Raw genomic sequence first — 27,741 nt, 5'->3', positions numbered from 1 at the left:
TACTTATCTTCTCAAAATAATTAACAATTTGCTCAACCCGTCAACCAGATTTTTGAGGGAAGACACTTCAAACATCTGTTTTAAAGATCCCAGTGGGTATCAAATGAACAGAGAACCTTTAATTGAAATTCATGCACATAAGTAACAAATGAAATAACAAAACGGATTAACAATGATAAGCCCAAATAGGGTACAGGTTCATGCATTCATGACATGATGCACACTGGCTGGCACTGGGGAGGACAGCTATCTGCCTAATGGGGAAGTGTATATTAACAGCCACTGGAGTGTTCTGACGGGCGACAAGCTATTGGAAACGAGGGGTAGCAGATACATCAGGCCAACCGTGTAGTGTGAGATAGAGGTCATGTGCTACATTCACAGAGGTTGAGAGAGCGGCTCTCCTTCGTATGGTCTTCCCTGAAAAGTGGAAGAGTGGAGGATGAAAATGAATGTGTGTTTCTAGCTTTCCTGTTCCTTCGACTTCCCCTCTCTACTTCTCTCAAACGTCATCAAAGATTCTGCTCCGTGACGAGGACATGGACAGGTACCTGCCTGGTACATGTCTGCAACATGGAGAGGCACAGTGAGCATACTGTATATGTTTAACAACACACACACGCCTGTGTTATTTGCTTACAGGTATCGACCACAGCAGGGCAGAAAATTATACTAAAACACTTAATTAGATAAGAGTTGGCACCGGAGGACATATTACCTGGTGGAGCCTGCATCAAGAGGGTCGTCTGAAAGTGTCTCTGCATTGAAGTCCAAAGGCTCTGCGTCCTGGAGAAGTTCTATAGAGTCTCTCTCTGTTCCTCTGCCAGTCCGAGAGTACTTGGCCTCTGTTGGAGAGAAAAACAACAATCAATACCATTTCACTGCCTTCCGTAGTTCAATTCAGATATATGTTAGAAGGGATTTATAAAGAAGATGTGGCGTTGATATCCTTAGTGGCATTATGATAAGCCATGACTCTACAATAGGAAACAAACCAGTGATTAATTGTTTAACAAAGCAATGAGTAAAATCTAGCCAAACTGTAGAAAAACAAGTGTAATGTAAGTAGGCTTTGCGATCATTCACTCACGTCTAGTGTTAGGGACAGTATCAGAGTAGTTTGTCTCTGTCATTTCTGCTGCTTCATTTCTAATCCTGTTCCTGGCGGTGTCTTCCCGCGTGTTACCATAGCGCTCTTTCCACTCCTAGAACACAGGCGTGACGTTATCATCTGGATCTGTTTCTTAGCAAAAAAAATTAACTGCCAACGCACACAATAAAGGGGCATGGGAAATGAAAACTAGGCACTCGCCCTTCGTCGGTTCTCTCCATCCTCAATCCTTTGGAGCTTTCTTTTCTCTGTCAGAAACAGAGAAATCACTAAGTACCATTGTTTTAGTCGACAACCACACACACACACACACACACACACACACACACACACACACACACACACACACACACACACACACACACACACACAAAACCAAAGCTTTTTTCCCCCTGTCAAAAGGTTTCAATTCAAGTGGTGCCAAACCTCGCCGAATGAGCTCCTTGCCCTCATCGATCAGGTCAGAGGTCATTTCATTGTCTCCCACAAACTGCTGAAAGCCCAGGAGGTTCAGACAGCGGGTGCCCAGGCTAAAGGGTTCATACAGAAACAGTGATGGTCTATCATAAACCAATACTTGTTCTTGCACAGTATGTATGTGCACTGATAGTCCTTCTGGGTCATTGGAGGAGTACTCCTTGTAGAACAGTTGATATAATCATGTATCCTAATATTATTGATATGCAATTCAATTGCAAAATCTAAACAGCAGACTGGTCTCACCTGAAGTAGGTAGCGATGCAGAGCAGCAATATGAGCATGGGGTAATAGATGTAGAAGCCATTAGCTATGAACGATAGGACCCTCATAGAACCCATGATCTGCAGAGGAGTGACATATCATCAACATGAGGAAAAGAACACATCAAGGAATACGTTCGATCACTGTCAGAAGGACGTGCTGTGTCTTACAGAGGTGTAGGCCGTCTGCTCCTTCTGTTGGTGGGAGATAGCAGAGTCCATGTGGATCAGACCCAGGAAGTTCAGACACAGAGGAGGGGTCAGACGGCAGAACAGCCTAAAGATCAACAAGACTACATTAGACATTTAACATTAAATCATGTTACATAAACATATACCAGGTGAAAAGTAAGGGATGGTATGGTCATTTTCAGTGTAGCTGCCACATACAGTATAGCTCTGTGCACACATGCACCAAAACCAGAAACACACACCACTTTCTGAATGTCAATTTCCTCCATTTCTACCTTATACTGTCTATGATTTCCAGAGATGTTCTCTCTCTTTGATACTTAGCGATCCAATCAGACCTACATTCATCCTCTCACTGCTCTCTGCCGTCCAGTCACTTACATGCCACTGAACTGCAGGCTGTATGCGTCAGTCTGGTGGTGTGAGGCCAGGTAGTAGTAGTTGAACACTCTGATCCGGAACACAGTGGAGTAAACACAGGTGCACAGGAAGAAGATGGTGATGAAGCACGCCATCTAGTGGACAAAACAATAACCTTCATGTGAGAGACCGACAAGCTCCAACTGAATTATGAATACACAACAGGATGTTGATATTATCAGATACACCAATTAGTACACCAGTAACTGCTTTCCGTTGGCGTCTCACCTCAATGTACAAGTAGTTGTAGTCTCTCTCAGCGAGCTGGATGAAGACAGCGAAGAGTGAGAGGACGGGTCGGGTGCTGAAGAAGGTGCACTCAGACCACACCACGGCCACAGAAAACAGAGACAGCACCACAGCCAGCAGCCGGTAGAACCAATGTCTCAGCAGGCACTCCCAGTACCACTCTGGAGAAGAACAACATACAAATACACAAGGATCTTAGACGTTCAGAAAAATCCCAAATGAGAAGCGGAATGGAAGACTAGACAGGGTAAGACCCATTAGGGAGCCCTGCACCCGACACTGCGAAGAGCATACTGTAGGTGAGTGAACAGTCAGTCAGTTGTAAAGTTGATCCAGAGGGTACGGACATATTCAATCTCTCCCTATCCCAGTCTGCTGTCCCCACATGCTTCAAGATGTTCACCACTGTTGCTGTACCCAAGAAAGCAAAAGGTTACTGAACTAAATGGCCCCGTAGCACTCACTTCTGTCATCATGAAGTGCTTTGAGAGACTAGTCAAGGATCATATCACCTACCTGCCACCCTAGACCCACTTCAATTTGCTTAGATCCACAGACGATGCAATCGCCATCGCACTGCCCGATCCCATCTGGACAAGAGGAATAGCTATGTAAGAATGCTGTTCATTGACTATAGCTCAGCATTCAACATCATAGTACCCTCCAAGCTCATCATTAGGCTTGAGGCCCTGGGTCAAAACCCCACCTTGTGCAACTAAGTCCTGGCCTTCCTGACGGGCCACCCCCAGGTGGTGAAGGGCACCTCCACTTCTTTTGTACTCGGCACTGGTTCCCCGCGGGGATGCGTGCTCGGCCCCCTCCTGTACTCCCATGACTGCGTGGCCACGCGCGCCTCCAGCTCGGTCATCAAGTTTGCGGCCGACACGGCAGTGGTGGGCCTGATTGCCAACAGTGACGGGGTGGCCTGCAGGAGGGAAGTGGGGGCCCTGGGGGTGAGGTGCCGGGAAGATGGCCTCTCACCCAACGTCAACAAAACTAAGGAGTTGATCGTGGACTTCAGGAAGCAGCGGAGGGGGCGCCCCCCGTCCGCATCAACGGGACCACAGTGGAGAATGTGGAGGGCTTCAAGTTCCTCGGCGCAAACATCACTGACAGACTGAGGTGGTCCACCCGCTCGGACAGTGTGGGCACAGCAGGGGGCGCAGCAGCGCCTCTTCAACCTCAGGAGGCTGAGGGGATTTGGCTTTGCGCCTAAAACCCTCACAAACTTTTGCAGATGCACAGTTGAGGGCGTCCTGTTGGGCTGTGTCGCCGCCTGGTGCTCTCCAGAGGGTGGTGGGGTCTGCCCAGGGCATCACCGGGGGCGGGCTGCCTGCTCTCCAGGACACCTGTAGCGCCGATGTCACAGCAGGGCCATGGGGATAATCGGGGACGGCAGCCACCCGGGGCCACTGCCTGTTCACCCAGCTGTCGTCTGGAGGGCGGGGTCAGTACAGGTGCATTGAAGCTAGGAATGAGAGGCTGAGGTACAGGGGCCATCGGACTGTTGAATGGCCATCGCTGGCACACTGGAGGCTGCTGCCCTATATACATAGACTTTAAAAATCGCTGGCCGCTTTAATAGTGGAACACTAGTCACTTTGATGATGTTTACATATTTTGCATTGCTCATCTCATATGTGTATGCTGTGTTCTTTCCTGTTCCTGTTCCTTTCCTGTTCTGCTGTATCTTGGTCGGTGCTGCTCTGACATTGCTCGCCCAAATATTTGTATGTTCTTGGTTCCATTCCTTTACTTTAGATTTGAGTGTGTTGTGAAATTGTTGGATATTACTTGTTAGATATTACTCCACTGTCGGAGCTAGAAACACAAGCATTTCGCTACACCCGCAATAACATCTGCTAAACACGTGTATGTGACCAATACAATTTGATGTGACCCACCTACGGTAGGAGTGTAAAAGTATCGGCTGAGCCAGCTAGTTGGTTCTGTGGAGGGGAAGCTGCGGACAAACTGGTGGGCTGAGCTGGTCTCATTCTTTGCCACGTCCTCCAGGTGCATAGCCTGCTGCAGGAGGATCAGCCACTGGACACGGGTCCTGTTGTGCCTCTGCACTGCGTAAATTACCTGACCATTCACAAAAGAACCACAGTCTCATTCGAACACAATTGAATCTAATAGAGCTACTGGATATATCAGTAAAATAAACACAATTAAAAATACTTTAGTGAAAACCCTTCTAATATATTTCTTCATTTTACTTGTTTGTGAAGCTTCACCAGGCTCTTCTCACTGGGATAGGTGTTCTGTTTGTCATCAAAGTCCTCATAGTCATCCATGTTTCGGCCCATCTTCTCCTGGTAGTCCACAGGGCACTAAGGGAGAAAACTCTTGTGTTAGGATTACAAAAGGCGCCCGTCTTTCTCAGGTCACATCACATTCCTCACTTGTTTAATCCTCACTTTAAGCACACGGAGTGGAGATTGTGGTGGGACTCCATCTATTCTTCACTAAGAACGTGCAAATAGTTTCTTTCCTCGTGAAGCTCCTTTAATCTTACCTTTCTAAGAATAGTATCGATGTACTTCCTCAGTGGGTGGTTGTACTTGATGGATTCTTGGACCTTTCGCACTTCCTAAAACAGATGCACAACAAATGTGGGCAAAAAAAAAGAAGAAAATAAAAGACCAATAAACTCTAGGGGAGCCGAGAGCACCATGTTGACTCTAAACAAAATGTACTTTTTAAAATTACTCTGCCATTTTTTAAGTCATGCCATGTCCCCACCTGTCCTTGACTTTCCTAAATAAGTCAATAAAATCAAACATAATGAGTTATAAGCAGTTTCAAGAGGACATTACATTTCCCCCCCCCTGGCCCTTATTCATCACAAGTTATTCACTGGCAGTCAGACTGTGTAGCTGATGGCCCATCGAAAACGTTCTACCTTGTCCCTAACCTGCTGTTTTTGACTCTCCAACTGACATTTACTCCTGAGGTGCTGACCTGTTGCACCCTCTACAACCACTGTGATGATGATGATGATGATGATGATTATTATTATTGTTAGACCATGCTGGTCATCAATGAACGTTTGAACATCTTGGCCATGTACTGTTATAATCTCCACCCGGCACAGCCAGAAGAGGACTGGCCACCCCTCAGAGCCTGGTTCCTCTCAAGGTTTCTTCCTATGGTTCATGCCTTTCTAGGGAGTTTTTCCTAGCCACCGTGCTTCTACATCTGCTTTGCTTGCTGTTTGGGGTTTTAGGCTGGGTTTCTGTATAGCACTTTGTGACATTGGCTGATGTAAAAAGGGCTTTATAAATACATTTGATTGATTGATTGATGCACAGCATGGCTTTTAAATTGACACAGAGGCAGGTAAGCAGAGCGTCAAAAAGTGACTTTTTCCAAATGTCTATATAGTAACAGAAAGAGCATATTCTGCAGTTCCCAAATTACCTATCATTGCCAAAACAACCCTTGAGCTCTATAAAAAAAATATATAACTTTGACAGAATTACCAAGATTCCATGCGCTCCCCACGTAAACTCGCAAAACACAGTAATATATTTAAATTCAAAATGCTATCCTGTTCTTTTTCAATGCTTTTAAAAAAAAATCTAAACGTTCCTTAAGACCTGCCCGTAATGAACGAATGATATTTGTGATGATGTTTATTTAAATGGTTTTTAACACAAATTGTGGCGTTTTTGTGGTTTTACCTTTGTATGGTCTACAGTTGAAAATGCTATTGTGTTCTTTGAAAATAAATGTTCTTTCGTATTATGATGTTATACACACAACCAAATGATATTTTTTGCGATAGCATACTGTATATAAAATGTATTTATTAAACTGTTAAAATGTTGACATTCAAAAGACGCGTCATTGGCCCGAAGGGGGGTCTAACGAGGCCAGGCTTTTCTAGTGTTAAACACAATTTAACTCAGTTTCTAAGAAACAGAGCACACTAAAGTTTCCATTTCATAGTGAGAGCAGGAAGTTTTCCCTACCTCCATGACATCCTCTAGGTTCTCCTGTGCATCAGCCTTCTCCGTCATCAGCTTGGCTGCCTTGAAGTAGGTCTTGATGAGCAGGTGTCCCCGCCGCGAGGCGTTCCAATAGGAGCGCGGAATCTCCACCAGGCCGTAACCCAGCAACAGCACCAGCAGGAACAGACCCCAGGTGTTGGCTGCAGTGATGCCTATTGTCTGCAGCTCATACCTGAGAGAAGCAGGGAGACAGACCAAACCAGATTTACGTAAGACGAAGACAAACATGGTTCCTCCTAATTACCCTTCTATGTTTGCACGGAGTTGTGTAGAATACAAATGAGGTGAAATACGGAATGTTAAACGTTGTTTTTGTAGTCAACAGCACACTTTCCAAACCACAATTTGTCCATGTTGCTGTGCACTCACCAGGAGAGGTGCCACTGAGGGTGAACCGCCACGTAGATAAGCAGTGAGCCGAAGATGAGCAGGTATGTTCCGTAATAAATGGCATTCTCTATCAGTGCAGTCTTTATTTTCCCAGTGATGGAAAAGCCCCCTGAGCGTGCATAGGACTGCATGAAGGGCAGCAGCAGCCTGCAAGAACATCAACATCTGGAGTAAGGCAGGTGTACTAGAATATGTGAATTAAGAAAACATCTCTATAGGGACAGATGTGGGTGATTGGCTTAGTGAAGAAAGACTGGTCAGTCAAACTAAATGAACTCGGGCAGACGATTTCTGTCCCAAGTCCTTGTCAGTGTAGTGTTTCCAGTACAACTACATACAACAGCATGCAAATTCTGCTCTAAACCTCACCAGGTGAGACACTGAGAGGTCCAGTAAACAACTCTCCAGAACACAGGCATGATTCCATCTGGAATGTAGCTCCATGGCTTGTAACACACCTTTAGAACACTGTCAAGGAAAACACAAAGTGTTAATATGTAAGCAAACTTGGGGACATAAAGCCTACGCTATACTGATTATACACTGAGTATGCCCTGAGTTAATTATACACTGAGTTAATGTTTTGTACACTCAGTGTATACTGTGTTAGTGACCTGTTCAACACGAATCAAAACATTGAAACTGGAGCAAAGTACATGAACATTGATCTTCATATTTAAACCATGGAACTCCAATGTTTGCCTTGTATAAACTATTAGGGTAACATGTCAGACTGGGGGGAAAAAACACTTTACATAACGATGAGCAAAAATAAAAAGGACCCGATGTACTCGGCATGTCACGGTAGGAAGAGGCTGGACTTTTATAAGTGAAATTAGATTATGTCTAGCTGTTGCAAATAACTGTGTGTGACAACAGATATACAAAACCTGCCTTGTAATCTGATTTAGACGAGCCTCTGCAAAATCTCTCTGGTTTGAGAAGACCGCTGAAACACAGTGTCATGTTTGAAATTACAGCAGTGGTTACTGCTTTCTGGCTGGGCCCCTCGTCTTTGGTAACCAGGGTATGCTGGCGTTTTGTTCAACCAAATCCTGACCTATCATGTCATTACCCTGAATGCTGAACCAAATCCTATTACACATGAACATTTGATGACACCCTAGGCACTCTAACCTTTTAGTGGCAGTGGCCATAGTTGAGTTTCCTGCTGTTTGATTGGATAGCAGTGGGGTCACAGGTAGTACGGCAGGATGTTCTTCATGATCAATCTTACACTGCTTGTAGATTGTCTGAAAGGTCAAAACACACAGGAAGACATCAGAGAGGTATGCAAACACACAGACACCAAAGTTACTGGTCACCATTTCGATCCAAGTTTTTTGTCAAAGGTAATGGATAAGATGGGGCTTCAGTGTGTGGTGAATGTGTTCAGTAATAGTACTAACCGTGCTGATGTCCAGAGGAAGAATGAAGACGATGAGGAAACACAGGTACCAAGCCAGCAAGGTGCCAAACAGCACCATCCTCTGCTGCTTACGGAAGTCTGCATAGCGATGCAGCAGGAACAGAGCCAGGAAGAACACCACCACTATCTCAATGCCCAGCGCAGCCCCACTCATCCTGCCTCTCTTACCGCTCTCTCAACGGCAAGACTGAAAAGAGAGAAAGTTTTAGAATCAATCCCTGGAAGTTATATAGACTAGAGGCTGTGAAAGAGAAATGTCATATTCACTACCTAATATAATATTAATTCATTTAAAAATTTGCTTTTGAATCCCCGGATTCTTTTAACGAGGTGGTGCTGCTGCGTACAGCCGGGGGAGGGGGGACTGTAACCACAATTTCCTGCAATCTAGAGCAAACAATTGCCTTATATGATAACATATGTTACCAGTCCACAAGGTGGCGCAGCGCCTCTCTAACGTTCCTTTGGAGAGAACCCTGGCTTTTCTCACACCCAAGGCACAAAAGAAATTCATCAAAAATGTTATTCTAATAATAAAAACAATCCAAAACACAGAACATAGTAAGCAGACATCAATCAAAGCTATATACAGGTGTTGTCAGATCCAGTGGACAGTAGAACAGAATTAACGGAAGTCCTTGAAAGCTTTTCTGAACAGCTCTGAGCTGTGCCTTAAACGAGGCCAGAGACTCTGCAGCCCTGACAGTCACTAGAAGTCTGTTCCACAGCCGTGTCACCCATAGTTTTTAGTCTGCTGTAGGGCTGCTGAAGGGAGATAGACCCGGAGGAGTGAAGGTGTGTGTGGGGCAGGAGGGTAGAATGAGGACAGACAGATTCTTGGGTACAGTTTCTCTCTTGTTGTCAGTCACTGACAGTAACTCAACTAGCCCATGTGGGCTAACATGCTTTAGATTGGTAAGTTAGGCTAGCGGCCAGATAATTAAACTTGTAGTAATCATGGTGGAATTACCGACCGGTGGGGCCCCCATTGATTTTCTTAGCAAACATTTCTCTCCACCCTATGGCAAAATTAGTAGAATTGCATGAACGGAGTAAGAAAAGTGCAAAATCTTCTCTCCGCCCAAAGGCAAAATGTGTAGAATTGCAGAAAACTTACTTTAAAACTGCTACATTTTCTCTACTCCCCATGGCAAAATGTGTAGAATTGCAGGAAATTAACTCTAAAACTTCTCTCTGTTGTCAAGAGGGGGGCCACTAAATTGTTTTGCTTGGAAGATGGGGGAGGTGAGCTCTTAAAGCCGACTGGAAGGGCTCAAGTAGGTTGTGAGTGGCCAGATGGTGTCGAGGAGCGTACTCAGGAAGGGCTGGTTGGAGATGGGCCTATACTTCTGGATGTTGTCAGGGTTAGATCCTAATAAAATGGGGATCTTCAGAAAAAAATTAAGCTCCAGCCTTTTTAAGTACTGGTTTGACTGAGGCAAGGTTGAGCTGAGGAGGGACACATCCAGTGATGAGGGATTGTTGATGATTTCTGCAAAGGAAGGCTCCAGAGCAGGTAAGCAGGTCTTGACCAGGGAGGTGGGGAATAAGTGGTGGGCCTCCTGGCCTCATTGTCCTAACCAGCTTGGTTACATCAGCTGCAGTAGTGACTGTGGTGAAGTTGGAGAACCTTGACTCAGGAAGCGTAGATCAACTAAGGGGGTGGAGAGGACAGGATGGTGATGAGGTTTTCAATTTTGCTTTGGAAGAAGCACAGGTATTGATTGCAGCGTTCTGAGGAGAGCAGGGTTTGGGATTTTAAGACTCCTAAACTGAATGGAGCATAGGCCTCTAAAGTGCGACCAATGTGGTTGCGACCAAATATTTTGCTCTGCGACCAGGAGTATTATTTTGGGAGCACAGTGCGACAGTGGAGGCTCCTCAGAGGAGGAAATTGTAAAGATGGTAAAACATTTAAAAAGTAATTATTTTAGATAAAGCTATACTGAATATAATCACGTCACCAAACAATTGGTTAAAACACACTATTTTGCAAAGGTCTACAGTAAACTCAGTAAACTCAACAGCACTGTAGGGTAGCACCATGGTGTAGCCGGAGGACAGCTAGCTTCCGTCCTACTCTGGGTACATTGACCTCAATACAAAACATAGAAGGCTCATGGTTCTCACCCCTCCCATAGACATACACAGTAATTATGACAACTTCCGGAGAACATCCTCCATCCTATCAGAGCTCTTGCAGCATGAACTGACATTTTGTCCACCCAATCAAAGTTTTAGAGAAATAATCTAGTACTGAAAGCATAAGCTACAGCTAGCTAGCACTGCAGTGTATAAAATGTGGTGAGTAGTTGACTCAAGAGTGAGAAAGACAATAGTTTTCTTAGTAATAGTATTTATTCCTCAATGAAGGAGAAGCAAGAGAGAAATATAGAGAGATTGTCATTTTTTTTCACTTTCAGTTTCACTTAGCTAGCAAATACAGCTAGCTAGTTTAGCCTACTGAAACACCCTGCTCAAACAGAGCAATGCTATATTAGCTAGCTGGCTATGACTTCCCAACACAACACTGGAACTCTTCCAAGTCAAGGTAAGCTTTTGGTATTACTAATTTATTGCCACCGGGGCCCGCCGGTATAACTGCTTACTGACTGTACACTAACATTACTGCATGATTGTAGCAGGTTTACTAATACGTTAGTTCTATTAGCTATGCTGACAATGACGTTACTTTAGCTAATATGGTGACAACGATGTAGGCTGTGTGTAGAGGTTTGGCTTGGAAAGGTTTTTTCGCCTGGTCACATACAGCTGATGTGCTGTGCATTGAAGTCCACAAACGAAGGGACAAGGTGAGAGGAGAAGAGCGCATAAAAGGAATACTACGTGGTTGCTATGAAAGTGAACTTAGTTCACTTTCCAAAAAAATATTAAAACGGAAGCAAATGGGGATAAACATACCTGAATATGTCCAATAGAAACTCTCGTTTGCAACGGTTGGACTAATGATTACACCCTATATCAGCTAGATGCAGGCGAGAGTGTGCAAGGCGGTATTGAATGTCACGGTCTGTCGCCTCAAATTTTTCTCTCAACCTGTGTGCACCTACGTTGTAAACTTTCATTCATAGGCTGGGTTGTAGCAACCTCATGATGGCTATATATAGTCACAGCTGTGTACATTCCCCCTCAAGCAAACACCAAGACGGCCCTCAAGAAACTTCACTGGACTCATATTATTCCAGTGCTAGCCTCTCTACACTGGCTTCCTGTTAAGGCAAGGGCTGAATTCAAGGTTTTACTGCTAGCCTACAAAGCATTACATGGGCTTGCTCCTACCAATCTTTCCGATTTGGTCCTGCCGTACATACCTACACGTACGCTACGGTAACAAGACGCAGGCCTCCTTACTGTCCCTCGAATTTCAGCTGGAGGCAGGGCTTTCTCCTATAGAGCATAATTTTTATTGAATGGTCTGCCAATCCATGTGAGAGACGTAGACTCGGTCTCAACCTTTAAGTCTTTATTGAAGACTCATCTCTTCAGTAGGTCCTATGATTGAGTATAGTCTGGCCCAGGAGTGTGAAGGTGAACGGAAAGGCACTGGAGCAACGAACCGCCCTTGCGGTCTCTGCCTGGCCGGCTCCCCTCTCTCCACTGGGATTCTCTGCCTCTAACCCTATTACAGGGGCTGAGTCACTGGCTTACTGGTGCTCTTCCATGCCGTCCCTAGGAGGGGTGCGTCACTTGAGTGGGTTGAGTCACTGACGTGATCTTCCTGTCCGGGTTTGCGCCCCCCCTTGGGTTGTGCCGTGGCGGAGATCTTCGTGGGCTATACTCGGCCTTGTCTCAGGATGTAAGTTGGTGGTCGAAGATATCCCTCTAGTGGTGTGGGGGCTGTCTCAACCTCCAGTTTTTATGCTGCAGTAGTTTGTGTGTCGGGGGGCTAGAGTCAGTCTGTTATATCTGGAGTATTTCTCCTGTCTTATCCAGTGTCCTGTGTGAATTTAAGTATGCTCTCTCTATCTCTCTCAGAGGACCTGAGCCCTAGGACCATGCCATAGGACTACCTGGCCTGATGACTGCTTGCTGTCCCCAGTCCACCTGGCCGTGCTGCTGCTCCAGTTTCAACTGTTCTGCCTGCGGCTATGGAACCCTGACCCGTTAGACCATGCTGGTCATCTATGAACGTTTGAACATCTTGGCCATGTTCTGTTATAATCGCCACCCGGCACAGCCAGAAGAGGTCTGGCCACCCCTCATAGCCTGGTTCCTCTAGGTTTCTTCCTAGGTTCTGGCCTTTCTAGGGAGCTTTTCCTAGCCACCGTGCTTCTACACCTGCATTGCTTGCTGTTTGGGGTTTTAGGCTGGGTTTCTGTACAGCACTTTGTGACATCAGCTGATGTAAGACAGGCTTTATACATACATTTGATTGATTGATTGATTGACTCCATGTAAACTGGAAACTATATATCCGGAGGCTGCATTTATCTGCATTTATCATAGCAAATTTGAGAACAAGGCTATTAATTGAACGACTCGCAGGGGTAATACACAACCACTTCCGTGATGCATACAAAGCCCTCCCCCATAATTAAAGTACTAAACGGAAGTCCCATAAGGTTTAGTAGAGACCTGTGAGGAAGAGAAATGTATGTGTGTATGTGTGTGCCTAAGAGAATACCGAGAACAATGAAGACTGTGTTTGGCTCGACCTGGCTAGAACTGAGAAACATATGATAGTACAGGGAGTACTTCTCAAGGTTCCTATAATCTCGGGGGAATAGAACGGACAGCGCTGGGTAGTGATTAACAGTGGTGAGAACTCTGGGGAGGGATACAACTCACCTACTGTTCGTGTGTATGTATGTGCGTAGGATATCTACTGTTTGTGTGGATGTATGTGCGTAAGGAAGAAGCAAGTTATAAAATGAATGTCTTTGTATAATGGACTTCAGAACGTTCTCGTGAATAAACTGTACGAACCTTTTGCATAAGCTGAGTCTTTGCCTAATTATTATTAACCCAGTGTCTTACAAACCTTGGGGATTAGTCAAAGCTAATTAGTTATTATCATTGGGATTGAAAATTCTCATGACAATGTACCAGTGACGAGAATCATTCAACGCTGGTCTGACCAATCGGAAGCCACACCTCAAGATTGTTTTGATCACGCGGACTGGAATATGTTCCGGTCAGCCTCAGAGAGCAACATAGACCTAAACGCTGACTCGGAGTGAGTTTATAAAGAAGTGCATTGGAGATGTTGTACCCACTGTGACTATTAAAACCTACCCTAACCAGAAACCATGAATGGATGGCGGCATTCGTGCAAAACTGAAAGCGCGATCCACCGCATTTAACCATGGAAAGAGGTCTGAAAGTACGGCTGAATATAAACAGTGTAGTTATTCCCTCTGCAAGGCAATCAAACAAGTGAAATGCCGATACAGGGACAAGGTGGAGTCGCAATTCAACGGCTCAGACACGAGACGTTTGTGGCAGGGTCTACAGGAAATCACGGACTACAAAAACAGCCATGTCATGGACACCGACGTCACGCTTCCAGACAAACTAAACACCTTCATTGCCCGCTTTGAGGATAATAATGTGCCACCGTCGTAGCTCGCTAACATTGACTACAGCTCAGCATTCAACGCCATCGTACCCTCCAAGCTCATCATCAAGCTGGAGGCCCTGGGTCTCAACCACACCCTGTGCAATTGGGTCCTCGACTTTGACAGGCCGCCCCCAGGCGGTGAAGGTAGGAAACAACCTCTCCATTTCACTGACCCTCAACACTGGGGCCCCACATGGGTGAGTGCTCAGCCCTCTCCTGTAGTCCCTGTTCACCCACGACTGCGTGGCCATGCACGCCTCCAACTCAATCATCAAGTTTGCAGACGACACAACAGTAGTGGGCTTGATTACCAACAACAACGACACAGCCTACCGGGACGAGGTGAGGGCACTCGGAGTGTGGTGTCAGGACAACAAACTCTCACTCAACGTCAACAAAACAAAGGAGATGATCATGGACTTCAGGAAACAGCAGAGGGAGCACCCCCCATCCACATTGATGGGACAGCAGTGGGAAAACGAAGGTGGAAAGTTAAGTTCCTAGGTGTACACATCACAGACTAACTGAAATGGTCCACCTACACAGACAGTGTGATGAAGTAGACGCAACAGCGCCTCTTCAACCTCAGGAGGCTGAAGAAATGTGCCTTGTCTCCAAAAACCCTGACAAACTTTTACAGATGCACAATCAAGAGCATCCTGTCGGGCTGTATCACAGCCTGGTACGACAACTGCACCTCCCTCAACCGCAAGACTCTCCAGAGGGTGGTGCGGTCTACACAACACAGGAAGGCCAAAAAGATCATCAAGGACAACAACCACCCAAGCCACTGCCTGTTCACACCGCAATCATCCAGAAGGCGAGGTCAGTACAGGTACATCAAAGCTGGGACCAAGAGATTGAAAAACAGCTTCTATCTCAAGGACATCAGACTGTTAAACAGCCATCACTAACTCAGAGAGGCTGCTGCCTACATTGAGACCCAATCACTGGACACTTAAATAAATGGATCACTAATAACTTTAAATAATGCCACTTTAATAATGTTTACAGTGGCAAGAAAAAGTATGTGAACCCTTTGGAATTACCTGGATTTCTGCATAAAATTTGATCTGATTGTCAGTCACAACAATGGACAAACACAGTGTGCTGAAACTAACACACAAATTATTATATTTTCTTGTCTATATTGAATACATCATTTAAACATTCACAGTGTAGGTTGGAAAAAGTATGTGAGCCCCTAGGCTAATGACTTCTCCAAAAGCTAATTGGAGTCAGGAGTCAGCTAACCTGGAGTCCAATCAATGAGACGAGATTGGAGATGTTGGTTAGAGCTGCCTTGCCCTATAAAAAAAACTCACAAGATTTGAGTTTGCTATTCACAAGAAGCATTGCCTGATGTGAACCATGCCTCGAACGAAGAGATCTCAGAAGACCTAAGATTAAGATTTGTCGACTTGCATAAAGCTGGAAAGGGTTACAAAAGTATCTCTAAAAGCCTTGATGTTCATCAGTCCATGGTTAGACAAATTGATTATAAATGGAGAAAGTTCAGTGCTGTTGCTACTCTCCCTAGGAGTGACCATCCTGCAAAGATGACTGCAAGAGCACAGCGCAGAATGCTCAATGAGGTTAAGAAGAATCCTAGTGTCAGCTAAAGACTTACAGAGATCTCTGGAACATGCCACAATATGTAAAACACTAAACAAGAATTGTGTTCATGGGAGGACACCATGGAAGAAGCCACTGCTGTCGCAAAAGAGCACCTGATGTTCCACATCGTTACTGGCAAAATATTCTGTGGACAGATGAAACGAAAGTTGTGTTGTTTGGAAGGAACACACAACACTATGTGTGGAGAAAAAAAAAGGCAGACCACACCAACATAAAAACCTCATCCCAACTGTAAAATATGGTGGAGGGAGCATCATGGTTTGGGGCTGCTTTGCTGCCTCAGGGCCTGGACAGCTTGCTATCAGACGGAAAAATGAATTCCCAAGTTTATCAAGACATTTTGCAGGAGAATGTAAGGCTATCTGTCCGCCAATTGAAGCTCAACAGAAGTTAGGTGATGCAACAGCACAACAACCCATTAGACAGAAGTAAATCAACAACAGAATGGCTTGAACAGAAGAAAATACGCCTTCTGGAGTGGCACAGTCAGTCCTGACCTCAACCCGATTGAGATGCTGTGGCATGACCTCAAGAGAGCAGTTCACACAAGACATCCAAAGAATATTGTGGAACTGAAACAGTTTTGTAAAGAGGAATGGTCCAAAATTCCTCCTGACCGTTGTGCAGGTCTGATCCGCAACTACAGAGAACATTTGGTTGAGGTTATTGCTGCCAAAGGAGGATCAACCAGTTATTAAATCCAAGGGTTCACATACTTTTTCCACCCTGCACTGTGAATGTATACACGGTGTGTTCAATAAAGACATGAAAAATTATAATTGTTTGTGTGTTATTAGTTTAAGAAGACGGTTTGTTTATTATCGTGACTTAGACGAAGATCAGATAAAATTGTATGACCAGTTTATGCAGAGATCCAGGTCATTCTAAAGGGTTCACATACTTTTTCTTCCAACTGTACATATCTTACATTACTCATCTCATATGTACAGTTGAAGTCGGAAGTTTACATACACTTAGGTTGGAGTCATTAAAACTCGTTTTTCAACCACTCCACAAATTTCTTGTTAACAAATGATAGTTTTGGCAAGTCGGTTTGTGCATGACACAAGTCATTTTTCCAACAATTGTGTACAGACAGATTATTTCACTTAATCACAATTCCAGTGGGTCAGAAGATTACATACACTAAGTTGACTGTGCCTTTAAACAGCTTGGAAAATTCCAGAAAATGATGTCATGGCTTTAGAAGCTTCTGATAGGCTAATTGACATAATTTGAGTAAATTGGGAGGTGTACCTGTGGATGTATTTCAAGGCCTACCTTCAAACTCAGTGCCTCTTTGCTTGACATCATGGGAAAATCAAAAGAAATCAGCCAAGACCTCAGAAAAAAAATTGTAGACCTCCACAAGTCTGGTTCAACCTTGGGAGCAATTTCCAAACGCCTGAAGGTACCACGTTCATCTGTACAAACAATAGTACGCAAGTATAAACACCATGGGACCACGCAGCCGTCATACCGCTCAGGAAGGAGACCCGTTCTATCATCTAGAGATTATCGTACTTTGGTGCGAAAAGTGAAAATCAATCCCAGAACAACAGCAAAAGACCTTGTGAAGATGCTGAAAGAAACAGGTACAAAAGTATCTAGATCCACAGTAAAAACGAATCCTGTATTGACATAACCTGGAAGGCTGCTCAACAAGGAAGAAGCCACTGCTCCAAAATTGCCATAAAAAAGCCAGACTGCACATTGGGAGAAAGATCAGACTTTTTGGAGAAATGTCCTCTGGTCTGATGAAACAAAAATAGAACTGTTAAGCCATAATGACCATTGTTATTTTTGGATTAAAAGGGGGAGGCTTGCAAGCCGAAGAACACCATCCCAACCGTGAAGCACAGGGGTGGCAGCATCATGTTGTAGGGGTGCTTTGCTGCAGGAGGGACTGGTGCACTTCACAAAATAGATGGCTTCATGAGGAAGGAAGATATTGTGGATATATTGAAGCAACATCTCAAGACATCAGTCAGGAAGTTAAAGTTTGGTCGCAAATGGGTCTTTCAAATGGACAATGACCCCAAGCATACTTCCAAAGTTGTGGCAAAATGGCTTAAGGACAACAAAATCAAGGTATCGAAGTGGCCATCACAAAGCCCTGACCTCAATCCTATGGAAAATATGTGGGCAGAACTGAAAAGGCGTGTGCGAGCAAGGAGGCCTACAAACCTGACTCAGTTACACCAGCTCTGTCAGGAGGAATGGGCCAAAATTCACCCAACTTAACACAACTTATTGTGGGAAGCTTGTGGAAGGCTACCCGAAACGTTTGACCCAAGTTAAACAATTTAAAGGCAATGCTACCAAATACTAATTGAGTGTATGTAAACTTCTGACCCACTGGGAATGTGATGAAAGAAATAAAAGCTGAAATAAATCACTCTCTACTATTATTCTAACGTTTCACATTCTTAAAATAAAGTGGTGATCCTAACGGACCTAAAACATGGAATTTTTACTAGGATTAAATGTCAGGAATTGTGAAAAAAATGAGTTTAAAAGTCTTCATTTTAGTTTTCCGTCTTCAAGAGAGCGAGAGTTGCACCCCTTCTGAAAAAACCTACACTCGATCCCTCCGATGTCAACAACTACAGACCAGTATCCCTTCTTTCTTTTCTCTCCAAAACTCTTGAACGTGCCGTCCTTGGCCAGCTCTCCTGCTATCTCTCTCAGAATGACCTTCTTGATCCTAATCAGTCAGGTTTCAAGACTGGGCATTCAACTGAGACTGCTCTTCTCTGTGTCACGGAGGCTCTCCGCACTGCTAAAGCTAACTCTCTCTCCTCTGCTCTCATCCTTCTAGACCTATCTGCTGCCTTTGATACTGTGAACCATCAGATCCTCCTCTCCACCCTCTCCGAGTTGGGCATCTCCGGCGCGGCCCACGCTTGGATTGCGTCCTACCTGACAGGTCGCTCCTACCAGGTGGCGTGGCGAGAATCTGTCTCCGCACCATGCGCTCTCACCACTGGTGTCCCCCAGGGCTCTGTTCTAGGCCCTCTCCTATTCTCGCTATACACCAAGTCACTTGGCTCTGTCATATCCTCACATGGTCTCTCCTATCATTGCTATGCAGACGACACACAATTAATCTTCTCCTTTCCCCCTTCTGATAACCAGGCGGCGAATCGCATCTCTGCATGTCTGTCAGACATATCAGTGTGGATGACGGATCACCAGCTCAAGCTGAACCTCGGCAAGACGGAGCTGCTCTTCCTCCCGGGGAAGGACTGCCCGTTCCATGATCTCGCCATCACGGTTGACAACTCCCTTGTGTCCTCCTCCCAGAGTGCTAAGAACCTTGGCGTGATCCTGGACAACACCCTGTCGTTCTCCACTAACATCAAGGCGGTGACCCGATCCTGTAGGTTCATGCTCTACAACATTCGCAGAGTACGACCCTGCCTCACACAGGAAGCGGCGCAGGTCCTAATCCAGGCACTTGTCATCTCCCGTCTGGATTACTGCAACTCGCTGTTGGCTGGGCTCCCTGCCTGTGCCATTAAACCCCTACAACTCATCCAGAACGCCGCAGCCCGTCTGGTGTTCAACCTTCCCAAGTTCTCTCACGTCACCCCGCTCCTCCGCTCTCTCCACTGGCTTCCAGTTGAAGCTCGCATCCGCTACAAGACCATGGTGATTGCCTACGGAGCTGTGAAGGGAACGGCACCTCCATACCTTCAGGCTCTGATCAGGCCCTACACCCAAACAAGGGCACTGCGTTCATCCACCACTGGCCTGCTGGCCCCCTACCTCTGAGGAAGCACAGTTCCCGCTCAGCCCAGTCAAAACTGTTCGCTGCTCTGGCACCCCAATGGTGGAACAAGCTCCCTCACGACGCCAGGACAGCGGAGTCAATCACCACCTTCCGGAGACACCTGAAACCCCACCTCTTTAAGGAATACCTAGGATAGGATAAAGTAATCCTTCTAACCCCCCCCTTAAAAGATTTAGATGCACTATTGTAAAGTGGTTGTTCCACTGGATATCATAAGGTGAATGCACCATTTTGTAAGTCGCTCTGGATAAGAGCGTCTGCTAAATGACTTAAATGTAAATGTAAATGTAAAAGTATTTGGCTAAGGTGTATGTAAACTTCCGACATCAACTGTATTTTATACCATTTATTGCACCTTGCCTATGCCACTCGGCCATCGCTCATCCATATACTTATATGTACATATTCTCATTCACCCCTTTAGATTTGTGTGTATGAGGTAGTTGGGGAATAGTTAGATATTACTGCAATGTCGGAACTATAAGCACAAGCATTTCGCTACACTCGCATTAACATCTGCTAACCATGTATGTGACCAATACATTTTTATTTGATATAGGAGAAATGTGATATATAGTAGCCTAAACCCATCGCTGTAATATTGAACTGGGTGATTGTAAAATGAATGAGTCATCCAATATGCTGTAATAGAAATAAGGCCATTCTTATCTTTCCCTCTGTCCTGACTAGTCTCCCAGTCCCTGTCGCTGAAAAACATCCCAACAGCATGATGCTGCCACCACCATGCTTCACCGTAGAGATGGAGCCATGTTTCTTCCAGACGTGATGCTTGGAATTCAGGCCAAAGAGTTCAATCTTGGTTTCATCAGACCAGAAAATGTTGTTTCTCATGGTCTGAGAGTAGAGGTCGACCGATTATGATTTTTCAACGCTGTTACCGATTATTGGAGGACCAAAAAAAGCTGATACCGATTAATCTGCCAATTTTTTTATATATAAATTTGTAATAATGACAATTACAACAATACTGAATGAACAATGAACACTTATTTTAACTTAATATAATATATAAAGAAACTCAATTAAGTCTCAAATCAATAATGAAACATGTTCAATTTGGTTTAAATAATGCAAAAACACAGTGTTGGAGAAGAAAGTAAAAGTGCAATATGTGCCATGTAAAAAAGCTAACTTTAAGATCCTTGCTCAGAACATGAGAACATATGAAAGCTGGTGGTTCCTTTTAACATGAGTCTTCAATATTCCCAGTTTAGAAGTTTTAGGTTGTAGTTATTATAGGAATTATAGGACTATTTCTCTCTATACCATTTGTATTTCATATACCTTTGACTATTGGATGTTCTTATACAAACTTTCGTATTGCCAGCCTAATCTCGGAAGTTAATAGGCTTGAAGTCATAAACAGTGCTGTGCATCAAGCATGGCTAAGAGCTGCTGGCAAATGCAGTAAAGTGCTGTTTGAATGAATGCTTACGAGCCTGCTGCTACCTACCACCACTCAGTCAGACTGCTCTATCAAATATCAAATCATATACTAGACTATAATATAATAAACACACAGAAATATGAGCCTTAGGTCATTAATATGGTCAAATCCGGAAACTAGAATTTCTAAAACAAATATAAAGCAAGCAGTTTGACACATTCAACAACACAGAGCTACACATGGAGTAAAACAAACATAGAGTCAATAATATAGTAGAAAAATAAGTCTATATACAAAGTGAGCAAATGAGGTGAGATAAGGGAGGTAAAGGCAAAAAAGGCCATGGTGGCAAAGTAAATACAATATAGCAAGTAAAACACTGGAATGGTAGATTTGTAGTGGAAGAAAGTGCAAAGTAGAAATATAAATAATGGGGTGCAAAGGAGCAAAAATAAATAAATAAATACAGTAGGGGAAGAGGTAGTTGTTTGGGCTAAATTATAGATGGGCTATGTACAGGTGCAGTAATCTGTGAGATGCTCTGACAGCTGGTGCTTAAAGCTAGTGAGGGAGATAAGCGTTTCCAGTTTTAGAGATTTTTGTAGTTTGTTCCAGTCATTGGCAGCAGAGAACTGGAAGAAGAGGCGGAAGGAGGAATTGGCTTTGGGGGTGACCAGAGAGATATACCTGCTGGAGCGCGTGCTACAGGTGGGTGCGGCTATGGTGACCAGCGAGCTGAAATAAGGGGAACTTTACCTAGCAGGGTCTTGTAGATGACCTGGAGCCAGTGGGTTTGGCGACGAGTATGAAGCGAGGGCCAGCAACGAGAGCGTACAGGTCGCAGTGGTGGGTAGTGTATGGGGCTTTGGTGACAAAACGGATGGCACTGTGATAGATTGCATCCAATTTATTGAGTAGGGTGTTGGAGGCTATTTTGTAAATGACATTGCCGAAGTCGAGGATCGATAGGATGGTCAGTTTTACGAGGGTATGTTTGGCAGCATGACTGAAAGATGCTTTGTTGCGAAATAGGAAGCCAATTCTAGATTTAACTTTGGATTGGAGATGTTTGATGTGAGTCTGGAAGGAGAGTTTACAGTCTAACCAGACACCTAGGTATTTGTAGTTGTCCACATATTCTAAGTCAGATCCGTCCAGAGTAGTGATGCTGGACAGGCAGGCTGGTGCAGGCAGCGATCGGTTGAAGAGCATGCATTTAGTTTTACTTGTATTGAAGAGCAGTTGGAGGCCACGGAAGAAGAGTTGTATGCATTGAAGCTCGTCTGGAGGGTAGTTAACATAGTGCCCAAAGAAGGGCCAGAAGTATACAGAATGGTGTCGTCTGCGTAGAGGTGGATCAGAGACTCACCAGCAGCAAGAGCGACATCATTGATGTATACAGAGAAAAGAGTCGGCCCAAGAATTGAATGAGACTGCCAGAGGCCCGGACAACAGGCCCTCCGATATGACACACTGAACTCTATCAGAGAAGTAGTTGGTGAACCAGGCGAGGCAATCATTTCAGAAACCAAGGCTGTTGAGTCTGCCGATGAGGATGTGGTGATTGACAGAGTCGAAAGCCTTATATGCAAAGCAGAACAAGCTAGTTAATCTAGTAATATCATCAACCATGTGTAGTTAACTAGTGATTATGTGAAGATAATTTTTTTTTTTTATAAGATAAGTTTAATGCTAGCTAGCAACTTAACTTGGCTCCTTGCAGCCACAAGGTCCTTTTGATTCTGCACTCGCACAACAGGTGGTCCTCGCGGATTGCAATGTAATCGGCCATAATTGGCATCCAAAAAGGCCGATTACCGATTGTTATGAAAACTTGAAATCTGCCCCAATTAATCAGCCATGCCGATTAATCGGTCAACCTCTATCTGAGAGAGTCTTTAGGTGCCTTTTGGCAAACTCCAAGTGGGCTGTCATGTGCCTTTTACTGAGGAGTGGCTTCTGTCTGGCCACTCTACCATAAAGGCAGGATTGGTGGAGTGCTGCAGAGATGGTTGTCCTTCTAGAAGGTTCTCCCATCTCCACAGAGGAACTCTAGAGCTCTGTCAGAGTGACCATCGGGTTCTTAGTCAACTCCCTGACCAAGGCCCTTCTCCCCCGATTGCTCAGTTTGGCAGGACGGCCAGCTCTAGGAAGAGCCTTGGTGGTTCCAAACTTCTTCCATTTAAGATGGAGGCCAATGTGTTCTTGGAGACCTTCAATGCTGCAGACATTTTTTGGTACCCTTCTATGGACAATTTATTCAACCTCATGGCTTGGTTTTTGCTCTGACATGCACTGTCAACTGTTATGTTATGACCTTATATGTCCAATCAATTGAATTTACCACAGGTGGACTCCAATCAAGTTGTAGAATGATCTCAAGGATGATCAATGGGAACAGGATGCCCCTGAGCTCAATTTCGAGTCTCATAGCAAAGGGTCTGAATACTTACGTAAATACGGTATTTCTGTTTTTATTTGTAATAAATTTGCAAACATTTCTAAAAACCTGTTTTCGCTTTGTCTTTATGGGATAGTGTGTAGATTGCTGAGGGCATTTTGTTATTTAATCAATTTTAGAATAAGGCTGTAATGTAACAAAATGTGGAAAAAGTCAAGGGGTCTGAATACTTTCCAAATGCACTGTATATCGTTGTGTGCCCGATGCCGCCCGTCATCTCTGATTCTCGGCTCAACGCACAATATCAGGTGCGCATATAGGCTATTTAGTGTGGTCTCAATCAAATGATCCATAGAAAGAATCCCTACGGAATGCTGTCTACACCTTGTAGACTGCATGTCCTGAGGAATTGAGGATGTTCTGAGTGCGGGCGAGAAGGGGGGGGGGGGGGTAACTGAATATTAGGAAGTTGTTCCTCATGTTTAGTATACCCGGTGTATAGCATATGTTCAGTTGAGAAGGAGAGCGCTAACATGAAGTGGAGGATCAGAGCTAAACTTATATAGCTTGCTACTACAATATTTAATTTGATTAAAAACAATGTTTCTTGCTCATTATGTATTTATCAGAGTTATTGACCACACAATAAGCCAGATTTGAGTAACTTACATTGTGGTGCTGAAACTTGAAGCAGCAGCCGCGCGTCACAATCAATCGCTAACGGACAGCAGGCTAATTCGAGAAGGCATAATTCATTTAAACAGTATTCATTTTAATTGGACTTTGCTAACAACAAGAGGGCTTTGTGTTGGAGCCTATTATGAGGTAGGCCTACCTGTTTGACAGACTATATTAGGCTATAGGCTGCTATATGCATAGATTTGTCGGTCAGTTCCTCCACCCACCATGCACTCTTTAAATGCCCTACCTCCATATCAGGGCTGTTAAGTTAAAACCAAGACTTGAATTGAGAAAGTATGCCATAGGACTACCTTTAATTAAAGAAAATGGCAAAAGGCATAGGCCTACCCCTTGTTAGCTTAAGATTTTGAAGAAAATAAAATGGATCCGTTTTAATTGATCCATAACATTGCTTTGGTCCGCGATGCTTTATGCTAGAAACAAGCTGTAAAATACCCGGGAAAGGGACTCCGATGCATATGGGGATGTCATTTTTTCATTTCTTTAACATTGAGAGGCTTAACTATAACCTTCTATAACAGAGAAGACCAAAGATGTAATTTGCTTGGGAAGTAATCTAATTCCGTCACTATCAATTGATTAAGCTATTCACTTTCTGTACATTTAAACCCAGCCAGCTTTTAGCGAAACACTTGTGACCTCGTTAAGCAACAGAAGAAGAGTAGCCTGTAGTTAAAGCTTACATTTTTCTGCGTTGGTGGACATAACTTTTGAAAGTACCAGGCTCAGATTCCTAATGTCTCAGATTTTATTTTTGTAATTTTTACCCCCTTTTTCGTGATTACGATCTTATCTCATCGCTGCAACCCCAACGGGCTCGGGAGAGGCGAAGGTCGAGTCATGCGTCCTCCGAAACTCTCGGTCATGACACAGTCTGGGATCGAACCCCAGGCTGTAGTGACGCCGCAACACTGTTCTAATTTGCTAATATGTAAAATGATTTTTTTCTCTGACCTGCAAATACGATGATAGATTCATGCAATGCTTTTACAATAAAGGATATGTTTCCACCCATACTGTGGTCTGCGAACCCACAACCTTCTGGCCCGCAGCCCTGTGTACCATCAAAATCCACGTAATGCTTACAGCAACAGTTTCTAAAGATGCATATCTAAGGATCTGGTCTGTCCAAGACCTGACGGTGAACATGTTTTCTGCTATCCAATTTGTTTTAATTATTATTTTGGGAGGGTTTAGGTAAAATGTAGGGAGGGCCATCCTTTAATTTCTGAGAGGTCCGATTTTCTACATGCAACCCTTATTATAAAGAATGGTCACTCCCTAATCGCTAGAAAAATGTAAACCCGTGTATGGGAAACATTAAATCCCTCAAATGAGCAGACAGCGCCGCCTTCCTTGCTAACTAGCTAATTCTACACGTTGGCCGTGTTCGAGAGCATCAAAACCGTGATGTATGATGGGTAAATTGTGACTGACTGACTGATCTACAAATTATATTGAGTAGTTATTTAGGATGCAAGGTGAAGTGTAGATCAGTCAGTCTCGACCTGACTTAATGTCGGCTGCAATGTCGAACGCGCCCAACGTCTTAGCTGGTATGTCAGCTCACATTACAATTAATAACAAAACAAACAAAGATGCTTTCACACTTGTTAAACAACATAAAATCTAACTTGTCAAATCAAATTAACATCAACGCTTCAACTACCTTATAGATGCATTTATCGCATTTTGGGCCGCGATGAAATTAATAGCAAACGACCTGTCAAAAATGCTCAATTATAGCTAGCATTAGCTAACCTCGACTCGCGAACAAGCGGTCTTTGTTGCTAACTACATACGCTAAAATAGTATCTTACCTTCGTTTTTGTTTCGAATATACGGTTAGAATTATAGCCAAAATCCCAGCTATGATATTGTAAAATACAACCACCGTTTACCATGTAAGAACTAGCGTCACATCCTTGGTTCTTCCTGGTCTGCGTTATGGCAGCTGAGGAAGATGGGAAGTGTATGCGTTTCTAACATGTTTTGTGTCAAAGTACCTTTGAGCTAAAACACTATGGACTACATATACAGGAACCAATAATAAAGTCAGAGAGAGCCACGTCTTTCAAAATGACAACGCAGACACAAATAAAGAAAAGTTGGAAAGAAGGAAACATTACAATCACTCAAAATCAGTATGACTATGTTCTTATTCCAGATCAGAATCACCTTAATTCGGTTAATACATTTACACATACCCAGAATTTTTATTGGTGATATGGTACTGCTAGCAGTAGACAACATATAGAGACAGAAACAGAGAGGAATTTACACAGCTCTCTATGTTCACTTATTATTTTTGTATATAATATATGTAAACTTTGTGTATATTCCTTTCTGTCTCTATATGTTGTCTGGGATGAGCAATCGCTAGCGGAGAATTGTTGCTCCAGTCTGTCCTTGTACTGTCATTTGGCCTCCTTAAAGCAGCAATCGGGTGGCAGGTAGCCTAGTGATTAGAGCGTTGGACCAGTAACTGAAAGGTTCCTAGATTGAATCCCCGAGCTGACGAGGTAAAAATCTGTTGTTCTGCCCCTGAACAAGGCATTTAATCCCCTGTTCCTAGGCCGTCATTGTAAATAAGAATTTGTTCTTAACTGACTTGCCTAGTTAAATAAAGGTTAAATAAAAAATAAAAATAAAATCAGCAGTTGAAACAATAATAAAGTGTGTTCCCCACCACTGTTTTGTCTAAAAAAGCTGAGGGATGGGGCTCGAGAAATGTTTCAACTCTCAAATTTATAGAAAGAGCTATAATGCATAGTTGTAAACATGTTTTGAGACAATATTGTTTGTTTACATTTACTTTGTTTATAAACACTGGAGTAAAACAAGCATATATTTATGGTTCTGATGGGTTACGACAGTTGAACTTAGCTCCGCTATGTTCTTCAAGAATCAATGGGTATATAGAATATATATACAAAAGTATGTGGACACCCCTTCAAATTAGTGGATTCGACTATTTCAGCCACACCCATAGCTGACAGGTGTATAAAATTGAGCACACAGCCATGCAATCTCCATTGAAAAACATTTGCACTAGAATGGCCCGTAATGAAGAGCTCAGTGACTTTCAACGTGACACCGTCATAGGATGCCACCTTTCCAACAAGTCTGTTCGTCACATTTCTGCCCTGCTAGAGCTTCTCTGATCAACTGTAAGTGCTGTTATTGTGAAGTGGAAACATCTAGGAGCAACAACGGCTCAGCTGGGAAGTAGTAGGCCACACAAGCCCACAGAACGGAACGGATGAGTGCTGAAGCGCGTAGAGCGTAAAAATCGTCTGTCCTCAGTTGCAACAAACTGCCACTGGAAGCAATATCAGCACAATAACTGTTCGTCAGGAGCTTCGTGAAATGGGTTTCCATGGCTGAGCAGCCGCACACAAGCCTAAGTTCACTATGCGCAATGCCAAGCGTCGGCTGGAGTGGTGTAAAGCTCGTCGCCATTGGACTCGAGAGCAGTGAAAACATGTTCTCTGGCTTGATGAACCACGCATCACTATCTGGCAGTCAGACGGACGAATCTGGGTTTTGCAGATTCAAGGAGAACGCCACCTGCTCAAATGCATAGTGCCAACTGTAAAGTTTGGTGGAGGAGGAATAATGGTCTGGGGCTGTTTTTCATGGTTCGGGCTAGGCCCCTTAGTTCC

General features: G+C 44.1%; 1 protein-coding gene across 3 annotated transcripts; it reads right to left on the bottom strand.

The window, feature by feature from the left end:
* Positions 1-99: 99 nt before the first annotated feature.
* lmbrd2b (LMBR1 domain containing 2b) lies at positions 100-26,172 on the bottom strand. Of its 3 annotated transcripts, none has more exons than XM_014129584.2 (18): positions 25,897-26,172; positions 8,531-8,737; positions 8,259-8,374; positions 7,491-7,589; positions 7,101-7,268; positions 6,693-6,903; positions 5,234-5,308; positions 4,935-5,048; positions 4,617-4,800; positions 2,692-2,873; positions 2,425-2,558; positions 2,023-2,128; positions 1,835-1,932; positions 1,538-1,641; positions 1,313-1,359; positions 1,091-1,205; positions 719-845; positions 100-566 (listed from the first exon to the last, which is right to left on the bottom strand). In XM_014129584.2, the coding sequence occupies exons 2-18, from the start codon at positions 8,702-8,704 to the stop codon at positions 503-505; spliced, it is 2,118 nt and encodes a 705-aa protein (XP_013985059.1). In that variant the 5' UTR covers positions 8,705-8,737; positions 25,897-26,172; the 3' UTR covers positions 100-502. The 3 variants fall into 3 exon arrangements, with proteins under 3 accessions (XP_013985059.1, XP_013985068.1, XP_045545362.1); XM_014129593.2 differs by having other exon boundaries at positions 25,978-26,043; XM_045689406.1 differs by lacking the exon at positions 25,897-26,172 and adding an exon at positions 9,668-9,686.
* Between the last annotated feature and the right edge of the window lie 1,569 nt (positions 26,173-27,741).

Source organism: Salmo salar, chromosome ssa01 (assembly GCF_905237065.1).
Source record: "Salmo salar chromosome ssa01, Ssal_v3.1, whole genome shotgun sequence".
NCBI lineage: Eukaryota > Metazoa > Chordata > Actinopteri > Salmoniformes > Salmonidae > Salmo > Salmo salar.
This window is presented reverse-complemented; position numbering and strand designations above follow the sequence as displayed.